A 14,115-nucleotide genomic window follows, 5' to 3' on the forward strand; every position below is an offset into this window, starting at 1 on the left:
AAAATAATTACTCAGTTTTAAGGGCGCCTGGCTGGCTCAATCAGTGGAGTATGCAACTCTTATCTCAGGTTTCTGAGTTTGAGCCCCATATTGGGTTTAGAGATTACTTAAAATCTTTAAAAAATTATTCAGCTTGACAAAATATCTGTTTTATGAAATGTAGCATATTGTGGTTTCAATTTTTTTTCCTTAAAGGTATGAAAAATCTCTACGCTTACTAGTATTTTGTTAAACATTAGTTTGTTACCTCTTTGTGGTCAGATATATCATACATTCTTGCTCATGCTGAGTTGGTAGTGTACCTTGTCCTTTTGTTCCTTTGACTTGTCTGTATTGCCTTGGATATGTGTCAGTGTTGCTTTGATAAGGGAGTTATATGGCAGTAATCTTTGTCTTCCCTTGTCAGCAGGGCACTGATTCATCTTGTTGGGGCTACAAGGTTCAATAATACGATCATTTTTCATTTGGCTCTGAAGATTTGAACAATATTGAAGAACCGTTGAAAATTTTCATATTTGGGGGCGCCTGGGTGGCTCAATCAGTTAAGTGTCCGACTTTGGCTCAGGTCATGATCTCACATTTGTGGGTTCAAGCCCCTCATTGGGCTCTGTGCTGACAGCTGAGAGCCTGGAGCCTGCTTCGGATTCTGTGTCTTTCTCTCTCTCTCTGCCCCTTCCCTGCTTGTGCTCTCTCTCTGTCTCTGTTTCTCAAAAATGAATACATGTTCAAAATAATTAAAAAAAAGAATACAAAGAAAATTTTCATATCTGGGTATCTTTATTCTTGTTAAAAAATACAAGGTTTTACAAAATACAGGTAGAATATTAGCAAAAACTTATTACCTATTTCACTTACAAATTCAGAGGATTAAAAAAAGTCCTAGAATGAAAAAATTAAATCATATTCTTACCAGCCATATTTCATCTTCTTTGTAGACTTTGTTCCTCCTCTGGTAAATGAGCAGGTGGGAACAATGTTGTTGACTTGAATGAACAGGTGGTATGAGTTTTGGAACTTTAAAAACAAAATTTTTTTTAACGTTTATTTATTTTTGAGACAGAGAGAGACAGAACATGAACAGGGGAGGGTCAGAGAGAGAGGGAGACACAGAATCTGAAACAGGCTCCAGGCTCTGAGCTGTCAGCAACATAGCCTGACCCGGGGCTCTAACTCACGGACCGCGAGATCATGACCTGAGCCGAAGTTGGACGCTTAACCAACTGAGCCACCCAGGTGCCCCATGGAACTTTTGATATCATGGAGAAGAGTTTCCCCAAAAGTAACTGACAGTGTTTTTACACTTATCAAAACTTACTGTCCTGATAGAAAACTGGTAAAATTAAGGCAGGGAGATACAAGGAGATACAAGAACAAATACCATGTTATTCTTAGTTTTGTTTGATGAGTACTTTTTTCTTTTTTTTAATGTTTTTATTTATTTTTGAGACAGAGAGAGACAGAACCTGGATGGGTGAGGGACAGAGTGAGAGGGAGACACAGAATCCGAAGCAGGCTTCAGGCTCCAAGCTGTCAGCACAGAGCCTGACATGGGGCTGGAACTCACAAACTGTGAGATCATGACCTGAGCTGAAGCTGGACACTTAACTGACTGAGGCACCCAGGTGGCCCTAGTTTGATGAGTACTTTTAAACCTCTTGGATATTAGTGTTTTATAAAGCATATACATAAACTTTGTATCGTTTCCTGATTTTTAAGCCTAGGGAATGTTCTTAATACAGTATATTTCAACCATCATTGAAACTAAACTACTTTTTAAAAAATATATATTTTTTTTGAGAGAGAGAGGGAGAGAAAGAGCAGAGAAGAGTTAGAGAGAAGGAAAGAGAGAATCCTGAGCAGTCTCCATGCTGTCAGTGTGGGACTCGATCCGAGTGAACTGTGAGATCATTACCTTAGCCAGAATCGAGAGTCAGACGCTCAACTGACTGAGCCACCCGGGTGCCCCAAAAGCAAACTACTTTTTATTATTATTAGCTAAACATTGAACAAGGTACAAATTTGTAATCCCATTCTGAAAGGTTATGGCCCAATTAAAATGAAGCAAAATGAAATAAAACTTGCAGAATTTAGAATAACCACAATAGTTTATAGTTTTAGAAAGCTGTCAACCTAATTGAATTAACTGAATGGCCTATATTAATAGGTTATTAATAAAATTTTATTCATGTTAATTTCTATCAGAATGTTTGACATGACCTTGTTGAAGCTCTATGACCAGGTTATAAAAAATTAAACAGGGCATTGAAGTGATTTGATGCTTATTTTATATTTATACTACTTTAATAATTGATAAATTAAGAAGCATGTGAAAGAGACTTGGAAATGTGTAAAGCATGCATATAAATTAAGAATTCATAAGCCTGAGCAGGTAACCTATTTCTGGTAATTTGGTACTGATTTTAATTAAAATGTAAATTTAGAAGTTACTCAAATTTGGTAAAAGGCTGTTTTGCCCTTTTTCTTAAGTACGTAAGTGACTTGTGAAAAAACAATATTTCTATAGGTTCTGCACCCCCCTTAGTGAATCCACCTCTGCCTACCACTTTTCAACCAGGAGCTCCTCTTGGGCCCCCTCCAACTGGAGGACCACCTCCATTGAGGGTGCTCACTCCTCAGAAATCATCACATAGAGGTGTACCCCAGCCCTCATTTAATTCAGCTGTCAACCAAGAAGGTAAGCAAGGCAAACCAAGTCAAGTCCTAAAGTTTTGACTTAGGTTGGAAGGGTGAATGTTTTTTTGAATTCTGTGCATTCAGATAATATTTTTTCCAGAAAATCTAGTTGTTTTGGTTAGGGACGGCCTTCAGGAATTTAGGGTTTAAAAAGGGCTCCTTAGAATTCTACTACCCTGTGCTGGGCTGTTGCCTAGCATTTGAGAACCACTGCTGTTAACCTTTTTGTTGCCATGCAGATTTTAATAATCATGGCTAAAAAGTTAGGTGCCTTTTGGAAGAGGAAGGCGAGAAGAGAACTTTCACTTTTCTGGGCATGGTGTTAGAATGATTCTTTTAATATATTGGCTTTTTTCCATGGAAGCAATATTTTGATTTCTGCTATTAAGTATTAACAAATATTTATGAACCTAAATAAAAAGTAAAATATGCAAGCATTTTGAAGTTTTATATAAATAGTAAAGTGTTTTAAAGCATTATTTTCAGTTATTAGTTTAAACAATATATTTTGGCAAGTAAGAAAATTGATTTTAGCAATAACCTAACCATTAATAGCAACATGTGGAAATGGGAAAACAAGAAGAGGGGAATAATTGTTGACTATACCCGACTACTGAATACAATTAATGTTATCATTTTTGTTTTTTCTTGTAGCATTTCCTTTTTTATTACTATAGGTAGGGAAAAGACTGACCTGTGAATATTTTGAAAAGACTAGTGTTAACAATGAGTAACAAAATGATAATGTCCCACTGTTTGCCTCATTATAACTTTTAAAATTGAGCTACAATAAATATTTAAAATTTTAACCAACTAAAAATATGCCAAATGTTTTTGTTTATTTTTACAAACACTTTTCCCAAGGTTTTCAGTATCAACTCATGGCTAAACTCATGGTGGCCTTCAGAACTGGAAAGAAGCTAACTAATTTTATTGAAACTATTAAACTTACCTATCTGGTGTTAAAATGATTATTAAAGTTAGCACCTTTGTACTTAGAAGCTAGAGGTTGATACTATTCATTAATTTTAGCTTCTTCTATACCTGAGTTAGAGTTCATAAATAGCAGAGGCACCTAGAAATAGATTTTAATTCTTCATAAGCAGATGTCCCTGGCATTTATCTTTTAAGTCTTTAAACTGGGGGGCGGGGAGGGACAAACTAAGATTTTTATTTTATTTTAGTGATTGTTCTCTAGACTAAAGCATTCATTCTTTAAATTAATTTATGTCACCTTGAAATTAATTCTAGATTCCATTTTGTTCCATACTTTGAAAAAAAAAAGGTTTTTTATCCTCATAATTTAAATTTTCTTCAAATAGTATTGATTTGGGTGATTTTTTTTTTCAGTGTGTACTGCTCTTTAGAGGTTTTTAATGCTGCTCTTGACTTCTGAAATCTCAGATAGTATATAATTTTATAACGTGCACAAAGGACCATTCATTTTAGAAGTTCATAAAAGTATTTGAAACTTAGATGTGTTCTGTATATTTAAAAACTTGCATTATATGAAATTTTTATTTCAACATTTGACATTTTTCCTGGGCTGTGGATTAAAGTATTTGGAAAGTTACCTTAAATTTCAGATATCAGCTCAAATTTTTCAGAAATTGTAATGATTGTTCTAGTTTGAATATTATTAATAAACTTCCTTTTTTAGGTATTACACCAAATACCAATAATGGATCTATGGTGGTTCACAATAGTTATGATGAAATTGAAGGCGGTGGCTTTTCAGGTGAGATGCTATGAAAGTTGTTTTTGTTTTGTTTTCCTTTGCTTTGCTTTGTTTTTTTTATTTTAGTATGTGTTCATTATAGGAAACAGTGGAGAAAACTTGATAATCATGTCACACAACAGTACCTCATGTTAGCATTTTTGGTCTCCATACCTTTAGATTTTTTGTTAGTTTTTTTTTCCTTTCAGAATTGGGATCATGGGCTTTATTATTATGTTACAGCTATAGAGTATTTGTATCAATTAGATCTACTCAAATGTATTTAACCAGTTTAACATTTAATATCTTTTCATTGAAATTGTTTTGAATTAGAATTTTAGTCTGAATATAAAGTTTTGGAAATGATACGGAAGTAAATTAATCATACCAAGCTTATATAGTCTACATTAACTTGATTTTAATCATTGCAGTTGCTTTGTTAGCAGTGTTTGTTAGCAATGTTTATTTGTCTTACTTTGCAAAATTGATGGATGAAAGTATTAAATTACCCAGTGGATTTTAGAGTTATAATTCAGTGGGTGGATGTGTGTATTTAAAGTATTCTGGAATATAAAACAGAACTTAAAAGTTAACCTTGTTTCTAGCAACACCACAGCATACTAATAAGAATCCCACAATGAACCGAAGTGTTGGGTATTCATATCCCTCCTTACCACCTGGTTATCAGAACACAGCACCACCTAGTACAACTGCAATGCCACCTTCTTCCTTGAATTACCCAAGTGGGCCACAGGGCTTTAATCAGGTAAACTTTTTGGTGTTTTGTTTTTGCTTTTGTTTTTGTTTTTACCATTTTTCCATCTTTTGATTTAAATTGTGTAGACATAAAAAAGTTTTAGGAAGGTGTAATGAATATTTTAACCAATTGGAATAATGGATATTTCATAAGACTCATGTTATATTATATATTTCCAGAACCAAAATATTGACCAGGAAATCTAGATTATAGTTTTGTTATTTAGAGTGAAATTAAGTAACCAAGTCCTTATACACTTCTGTTTTCTACTGAAGACATTATAAAGGCTGTTTACTTTGAAATTATATTATCTTTAGACTCCCTTAGGTGCTAATCATTTAACTACAAGCATGAGTGGATTAAGTCTCCATCCAGAAGGGCTAAGAGTTATCAATCTTCTTCAAGAAAGAAACATGCTTCCATCAACACCTTTGCAGCCTCCTGTTCCAAATTTGCATGAAGATATCCAGAAACTCAATTGTAACCCAGAGTAAGGCTTCAGATAGCATTTCTTATTAAATATGACATTTATTCTAGAAGTTTAAGATTTTTTTGGAGTTTCATGTATTATAAACATTGTATAAATGTTAATTTTTGAAAATAGTTTTGCATACAGAAAAAACCTTAGGAAATTGCTTACTTTAATTGGTATCTGAAATGTTCTAACTCAAGAAATGGAGTTGTAACTTACAAGCTGATTACTGCTCTTATCTGCTCTACTGGGACTCTGATACTCATTATCATTGTGGTGAACAAGTCCAAAGTATGGGGATTTGATTCTACATAATCCTTCATTTGCTCTCATCTTAAATTGTTTTTTTATAGCAAACAGAATTATGATACTCTTTTCTCCCTTCAAATGGATCATTAGTTTAAATGTATATGGTAACAACTTTCTGATAAATTGAATTTTGTTATTTCTATTATTTTTTTTATTTAAGGTGTTTTTATTAAAGCCTAGGGCCGGGACTCATGGATAGAAAGAGCTGCCGAATTTTGTCATATTAAAAAAATTTTTTTAATGTATTTATTTTTGAGAGAGAGTAAGAGAGTGCATGCGTGCACACACACGGGAGGGGCAGAGAGAGAGGGAGACACAGAATCCAAAGCAGGCTCCAGGCCCTGAGTTGTCAGCACAGAGCCTGGTTCTGGGCTCAAATCCACAGACTGTGAGAGCACGACCTGAGCGGAAGTTAGACGTGTAATCGACTGAGCCACCCAGGCACCCCACGAATTTTTTTTTTTTTTAATTTATTCACGTTTGAGAGACAGAGCACAAGTGGGGAAGGGGCAGAGAGAGAGGGAGACACAGAATCCGAAGCAGGCTCCAGGCTCTGAGCTATGAGCACAGAGCCCAATGCGGGGCTCGAACTCACGAACCGCGAGATCATGACCCCAGCTGAAGTCAGAGGCTTAACCGACTGAGCCACCCAGGCGCCCCAAATTTTGTTATTTTTAAATAGTCTTTTTAGAACGTTCAACAAAACAGGTCTTTTCAGTAATAAATTTAAGTTTGCATTTGCATATTTGGGTCATCACCTTGTAATTCCAGTGTAATATAGATTTATATAAAGGAAAATAAGTCATCTGTTAGTCTGAACTGTCTTATGCACAAGCCAAGCCAAAAAGAGACTTTATTTTAGTTATATAATAGTTGTAATTTTCTACCCTCTCTTTCTGAATAGGACTTAAATATTTAAATGGGACAACATTTGAGAGGACCTATTGAAGTGTTTTTTGTAATTTGATCCAGTGTTAAATGTACCTTTTGGAGTTGTTTTTTTTGTCCAAAAATAATCATAACAACAACTGACACATGATTTTTACTTTGATACAGGTTATTTCGATGCACGCTGACTAGCATTCCTCAGACTCAGGCCTTATTGAATAAAGCCAAACTTCCTTTGGGACTGCTGCTTCATCCTTTCAAAGACCTAGTGGTATGTTTCACTAGTGAAAGTAAATGTTTTATGGGAAATTAACTTGATGGTGAGGAATTTTCTACAGTAATGCAAGAATCACTTGTAGAATTTATTTGAGCTATCTTTAGGAATTTGACCACTGACAGGTTCTTTTATTTGTAATTCAACCAGCACTTTTATTACCAAACACTTGAAAATGAGGTAAAATAAGTTGAATTTTAAAAAAATTCAAGAGGAACTGAATAGAAGTACTAAAAGAAAATAAATAAATCAACCATGCTATTTTAAAAAGTTGTAAATTATTTGCCCATTTAAAATACTTTACCCAGTCTTTCAGTTCTGCCATTCTGGGAGTAAATTTGTTACTTGAGGAAGCTGTTCCCTCTGCTAAAAGGGAAAAACAAAGAAGATGTCCACTTTTATCCTAAGGCTCTGAGACCTTGACATATGGACCTTGACGTTTTTCAGAGGATTAATACATAAGTGAAGTAACTTTCCCAAAACAAACTTATATTCAGGCTTTAGAACTTTTAATATGTAGGATAAACTTTAAATAGGAGCATAATTGGAGAGTTTGAGTATTTAAATATAATTTACTCTTACCTTACTTTGTCACAGTAATTTTATGAGAACTTGGTAAGCCTCTTAATGTAATATGAAGAAATCCTAATAATTTCCTTGGTCATTTCATTGATCTTAGAATGTTGATCCTTGCTTTACCATCCATGTGAAAAATACACTGGGTATTTACTATGTTTGATTTATAATATAAATACCTAATGAGAAAATAAATACTTAAAAATTTTTTTAATGTTTATATATTTTTGAGAGAGAGAGAGAGACAGAGAGCGAGCAGGGGAGGGGCAGAGGGAGAACAGGAGACACAGAATCTGATGCAGGCTCCAGACTTCAGGCTCTGAGCTGTCAGCACAGAGCCTGACATGGGGCTTAAACTCACCACCTGCGACATTATGACCTGATGATGCTTAACTGACTGAGCCATCCAGACACCCCAAAATAAACACTTGTTAAAGGCAGAATTTAATGAGAATGCTGCTGGAGCAAAACAGTAGTTTTTAAAATTAGTACATTTCATCTACATAATTTTTTGTGTGGCAGTTTGGATACTTCTTTTTACCTTTGTTTTTTTCTCCAAAATTATAGTATTCCAGAAGTTACCTGGAAGGTATGGATTAATGTTTGGCCTTTAGACGTAATGATCACTCCCTTTAAAAAATTTGTTTTGTTTTTCTAGCAATTGCCTGTGGTTACCTCCAGTACAATTGTGAGATGCCGCTCATGCAGGACGTACATCAACCCTTTTGTCAGCTTTCTTGATCAAAGGAGATGGAAGTGTAACTTATGTTACCGAGTCAATGATGGTATGTTCTGGTTTTTTTTTTTGAAACTTTTTCAAATTTCTCCTTGCATTGTAGGGAAAGCCAATAAGACAAATGTAAAGTTAAAAAAAAACAAAAACACAACCCCAAACCCTTCTTACTTACCTGTAATCCTTCCACTCAGAGATAACTTCCATTAACTTTTTTCTGTGCATTTATACTTATATATAAAAAATTGTATACTTTTTGAACAAAAAGTGTGATAATATTCTGATACCTTTTTTTTTACATTTATTATATTGGGTATATAATAAATGACATATTTCATGGTATTTTAAGCCTATAATTTAAGAAATATTTTTATTTAGAAACTGTCCCATGCCTTTTCTCTAGGGTGAAAGAAATAAGTCCACAGAATAGCTGCCATTAGCTTCATTCACTGCAGTCAGGAGGGAGGTGGGCAGTGCTAGAAGGTTAGTTGAATGTAGTTTTTTCAGTAATTGAGGAAGAGGAGATCTCTTTCAGAAGCTGTTTACAGTTGATATTTAAGGAATTTCATCTAACCAGTAACATTAGGATTAGAGAAGAAAAAGGGTATGCTGCTATCCACATTGAAAATTAGGTCTCTGGTGTACCTGGCTGGCTGAGTCAGTAGAGCATGTGACTCTTGATCTCAGGGTCGTGAGTACAAGCCCCATGTTGGGCATAGAGCTTACTCAAAAAAAAAAAAAAATTAAAAGTAAAAAAAAGAAAATTAGGTCTCTGGAAGGAAATTTCATTAAGTATTGGCAAATGGAGAATTTAAGAGATTTTTTAAAACCATTTTTATTGTTTATATTATTTAAGAGTAAAGGGAGGATAGTGTAAGAACGTTATTTTTATTCTCTAATAATTCAGAAAATGTATTTATGGTGTTTAGTATGTCTTTAAAATCTTATGTATATGGGCTTCATTATGTGAAATAAAATTATAATAACGGTAGAAGTTACTTTAGTATGCAGCCCAGACCATTTCATGAACTATGGCTTACCCTTTAACATATGTAGGAATTTGAGTTTCTAAACAGTTAATGGGAAGACAGGTGCAATGATAATTTAGAAAATATTCTTTGAGCCCTAGTGTATAGGCAACTGATGTTCCATAAAGGCCTCATTAATTAATGGAAATGACCGAACTGTTAGCCTTCATTTAGCTTTAGCCTCTCAGGTATTTGTGCCATAGTTTTCAAGGGGCAGCTGAAAGCTATGGGGCAGCCAGAGGCTGTACATTTCATGTCAGTGTTAATACTCGCATATGGTTATAAAATTTAACACAAGATTTTGTCTCACATGTAAGATAATAATTAGTATTCATTGAATTTTTATCATTCTTTTAAGCTGTTTTAGGAAAGCAGCTTTAGCGAGAATTGAGACAAAGTGTAAATTAGAAGGTAGGAAAAGAAAAATCACAGTGATAGTAGCTGTAAAATCATACTTAGTACTATTAAGTATGGGGGAAACTTGAATAGAAGTCAAAAACAAAGTGTATTTATCCTTTAATTTTTAGTCCATATTGGCTTATTTATAAATCTTCAAAATAAGAAAACAGCTAAATACAAGGTAAATTGACCTTAATCCTTTCAGTTCTATCATTGTATGTTGTTAACTTACATAGTTCCTGAAGAATTCATGTACAACCCTTTGACCAGAGTCTATGGAGAACCTCACAGAAGACCTGAAGTTCAGAATGCTACTATTGAGTTTATGGCTCCTTCAGAATACATGGTAAGCTAGCTTGCTTGCTTGCTTGCTTCCTTCCTTTCTTATTTTTTGAGAGAGAGAAAGCTATTGCGCACACGGTGGGAGGGACAGAGAGAGAGGGAGAGAGAATCCCAAGCAGACTCCACACTGTCAGTGCAGAGCCCAACGTGGGGCTTGATCTCACAAACCATGAGATCATGACCTGAGCCAAAACCAAGAGTAGGACGCTTAACCAACTGAGCCGCCCAGGCACCCCGCTTTCATTTTTTTTTTTTTTTAACTTTGCAGGTTTTTTTTTTTATTTTATTTTTTATTTTTTAAAATTTATATCCAAATTAGTTAGTATCTAGTGCAACAATGATTTCAGGAGTAGATTCCTTAGTGCCTCTTACCCATTTAGCCCATCCCCCCTCCCACAACCCCTACAGTGACCCTCAGTTTGTTCTCTGTATTTTATTTTATTTTATTTTATTTTATTTTATTTTATTTTATTTTATTTATTTATTTATTATTATTATTTTTTAACATTTATTTATTTTTGAGACAGAGAGAGACAGAGCATGAACGGGGGAGGGTCAGAGAGAGGGAGACACAGAATCTGAAACAGGCTCCAGGCTCTGAGCTGTCAGCACAGAGCCCGATGGGGGCTCGAACTCACGGAGCGCGAGATCATGACATGAGGTGAAGTCGGCCGCTTAACCGACTGAGCCACCCAGGCGCCCCTGTTTTCTGTATTTAAAAAAAAATTTTTTTTTTTAACGTTTATTTATTTTTGAGACAGGGAGAGACAGCATGAACGGGGGAGGGTCAGAGAGAGAGGGAGACACAGAATCTGAAACAGGCTCCAGGCTCTGAGTTGTCAGCACAGAGCCTGACGCGGGGCTTGAACTCACGGACCGTGAGATCATGACCTGAGCCGAAGTCGGATACTTAACCGAGTGAGCCACCCAGGCGCCCCTCTCTGTATTTATGAGTCTCTTCTGTTTTGTCCCCCTCCCTATTTTTATATTGTTTTTGTTTCCCTTATGTTCATCTGTTTTGTCTCTTAAAGTCCTCATATGAGTGAAGTCATGATTTTTGTCTTTCTCTGACTGACTAATTTCACTTAGCATAATACCCTCCAGTTCCATCTATATAGTTGCAAATGGCAAGATTTCATTCTTTTTGATTGCCAAGTAATACTCTATTATATATATATATTATATATATATATTATATTATATATAATATATATATATACACCCACACACACACACACACACACACGCACATATACATACCACATCTTCTTTACCCATTCATCCATCGATGGACATTTGGGGCTCTTTCCATACTTTGGCTATTGTCGATAGTGCTGCTGTAAACATTGTGGGGCATGTGTCCCTTCGAAACAGCACACCTGTATCCCTTGGGTAAATGCCTAGTAGTGCAATTACTGGGTCGTAGAGTAGTTCTATTTTTAGTTTTTTGAGGAACCTCCATATTGTTTTCCAGAGTGGCTGCACCAGCTTGCATTCCCAACCCTGCTTTCATTTTTTATATGTTATTGTATAAAATTATATAAATAATATATTTTATATAGTATATTACTTAGTACTAGATTTTAAATAAAACACTGTGTCATCTTTTACCAAAATTGTATGCTTTTAAATTTTATATGTTATACTTGTTCATTATAAATGTAGTTAAGTATACAGGGGTAAATTTGAAAAGTAAAAGTGTAAAGTTTCACTTATATTTCTTGTGCATCAATCCAGAAATTTACAATATAATATTGGGATCGTGTTTACTTTTAAGTCACTTCCAACTTTTTTCTAATAATGCCATGATAAACACTCTTTCGCAAGTACTATTATACATTTGTATGAATATCTAAGGTCTTGCATTTTTAAAATAATAATTATGCCCAAGGTTAAATTAGCACTTTACATTTTACAAAATACTTACATTTAAAAACAATTTCTTTAGTGTTTTATTTATTTTTAAAAGAGACAGAGTGCTAGCAGGGGAGGGGCAGAAAGAGAGGGAAACAGAATCTGAAGCTGGCTCCAGGCTCTGAGCTGTCAGCACAGAGCCTGAAGCAGGGCTTGAACCCACAAACAGTGAGATCATGACCTGAGCCGTAGTTGGACGTCCAGTGGACTCAGCCATCCAGGCGCCTTAGCGCTTACACATTTAAAAAAATTTTTTTAACGTTTATTTATTATTGAGAGACAGACACAGAGTGTGAGCAGGGGAGGGGTAGAGAGAGGGGGAGACACAGAATCTGAAGCAGGCTCCAGGCTCTGAGCTGTCAGCGCAGAGCCTGATGCGGGGCCCGAATTCACAAACCGCGAGATCATGGCCTGAGCCAAAGTCGGTCGCTTAACCAACTGAGCCACCCAGGCGCCCCAGCACTTAGGTATTTTTGATCATCACAAACAACAGTCTGAAATAAGCTAGGTGAATGTTGTTCCTGTCTGTAAGGTAGGAAAACAAAGTTCAGTTAAGTGACTTGCTAAATATCATTTAAGTAAGTGGGAGAGCTTGCATAAAAATCCATGGCTTTGATTTGGTTACTATTTCACCATGCCATAATTTTCTCTAAATAAAGGGAATATGAAGATAAGACTTAACATGAACTTTTAGTATTTTATTTTACCTTGTTATATTTTTGTAGGGTAATCTCCCTCTATTTGGGCAGTGGACGCCATTTTGGTATAGAAATTATGAGGGTGCATTTTCTTTTCATCACAGAAAAGTTCAGTGTAGAAGACAGTTTTGTGACATTTAAATGGTCGGTAATGGGGTGCCTAGGTGGCTCACTTGGTGGAACACCAACTTTGGCTCAGGTCATCATCTTGCAGTTTGTGAATTCGAGCCCTGCATTGGGCTCTGTGCTGACAGCTAGGAGCCTGAAACCTGCTTCAGATTCTCTCTCTCTCTCTCTCTCTCTCTCTCTCTCTCTCTCTCTCTGTCTCTGCCCCTCCCCTGCTCATGCTCTGTCTCTCTCTCAAAAATAAAATAAACATTAAAAAAATTAAGAAATAAAAAATAAATGGTAATAGTTTTCTGTAGTGTAGCTGTGTCTGTTGAATTAAAGCCAAAAAATCAGAAGCCTCTGTTCTTTTGAATTGCCCTCCCTAGGGCTCTTTTATCTCCCAGGTTTTACAAAAGTGGCTTCCTTTAAATTTGTAAACTTGCTTATTGTAAGATGTTTTGCTCCTTCGTCACTTATCTCATAGGTGAGAGATGCTAGCATATGAATTTGGCAAGTGATCTTTGCATAAAAATATAAAAGTTAGTATACCACATGCCCAGTTCTCATTGTGGTTTTTTGATGCTTTTTAGTGAATTGAAAACAAATCTTTAACTTTGGAATTTTTTATTTTATTCTATTCTATTCTATTTTAAATGCTTGTTTATTTTTGAGAGATGGCACACACGAGCAGGAGAGGGGCACAGAGAGAGGGAGAGAGAGAATTTCAAGCGGTGCTTGATCTCACTGTGAGATCATGACCTGAGCTAAAATCAAGAGTCAGATGTTTAACCAACTGTGCCACTCAGGCACCCCTAAATTTGGAATTTCAAAATATAGTTCTACTTTTTTATGGATTTTAGCTGAAATGCATTGGTTAAGGAACCAGCTCAGGCTACCTTGAGAAATCAAGTCACAGCTATAATTTCCCTATATTGTGAAATATTGTGTACATATGGAAAAGTCTGTAAAACATAAGTGTGTAGTTTACCAAATAATAAACACCTGTGTTAGTACCACCTAAGTCAGAATTGAGCATTGCCAGTACTTCCAGAATGCCTTCTGATCACATTTTCTTTTCTTCCTGTCCTAGAGAAAAACTCTTCTGACTAAGGGCAATCACATCTTCATTTTGTGTTTTCTAAGTATGTGTCTCAAAAAAATAAAGTTTTGCCTGTTTTTAAAATTCTTGTTATTTTTTTATTGTTT

General features: G+C 35.3%; 1 protein-coding gene across 3 annotated transcripts in view; it reads left to right on the top strand.

The window, feature by feature from the left end:
* SEC24A (SEC24 homolog A, COPII coat complex component) overlaps positions 1 to 14,115 on the top strand; it is a 98,580-nt gene that overhangs the window by 53,433 nt on the left and 31,032 nt on the right. For 2 of the 3 annotated variants that reach the window (XM_042984203.1, XM_007087736.3), the window contains exons 3-9: positions 2,525 to 2,695; positions 4,355 to 4,432; positions 5,017 to 5,177; positions 5,486 to 5,658; positions 7,006 to 7,108; positions 8,346 to 8,472; positions 10,084 to 10,193. In XM_042984203.1, the coding sequence (XP_042840137.1) occupies positions 2,525 to 2,695; positions 4,355 to 4,432; positions 5,017 to 5,177; positions 5,486 to 5,658; positions 7,006 to 7,108; positions 8,346 to 8,472; positions 10,084 to 10,193 (923 nt within the window). The remainder of the gene's footprint in view (positions 1 to 2,524; positions 2,696 to 4,354; positions 4,433 to 5,016; positions 5,178 to 5,485; positions 5,659 to 7,005; positions 7,109 to 8,345; positions 8,473 to 10,083; positions 10,194 to 14,115) is intronic. The other variant, XM_015540056.2, reaches the window with a different exon arrangement.

Source organism: Panthera tigris, chromosome A1 (assembly GCF_018350195.1).
Source record: "Panthera tigris isolate Pti1 chromosome A1, P.tigris_Pti1_mat1.1, whole genome shotgun sequence".
Lineage (NCBI taxonomy): Eukaryota > Metazoa > Chordata > Mammalia > Carnivora > Felidae > Panthera > Panthera tigris.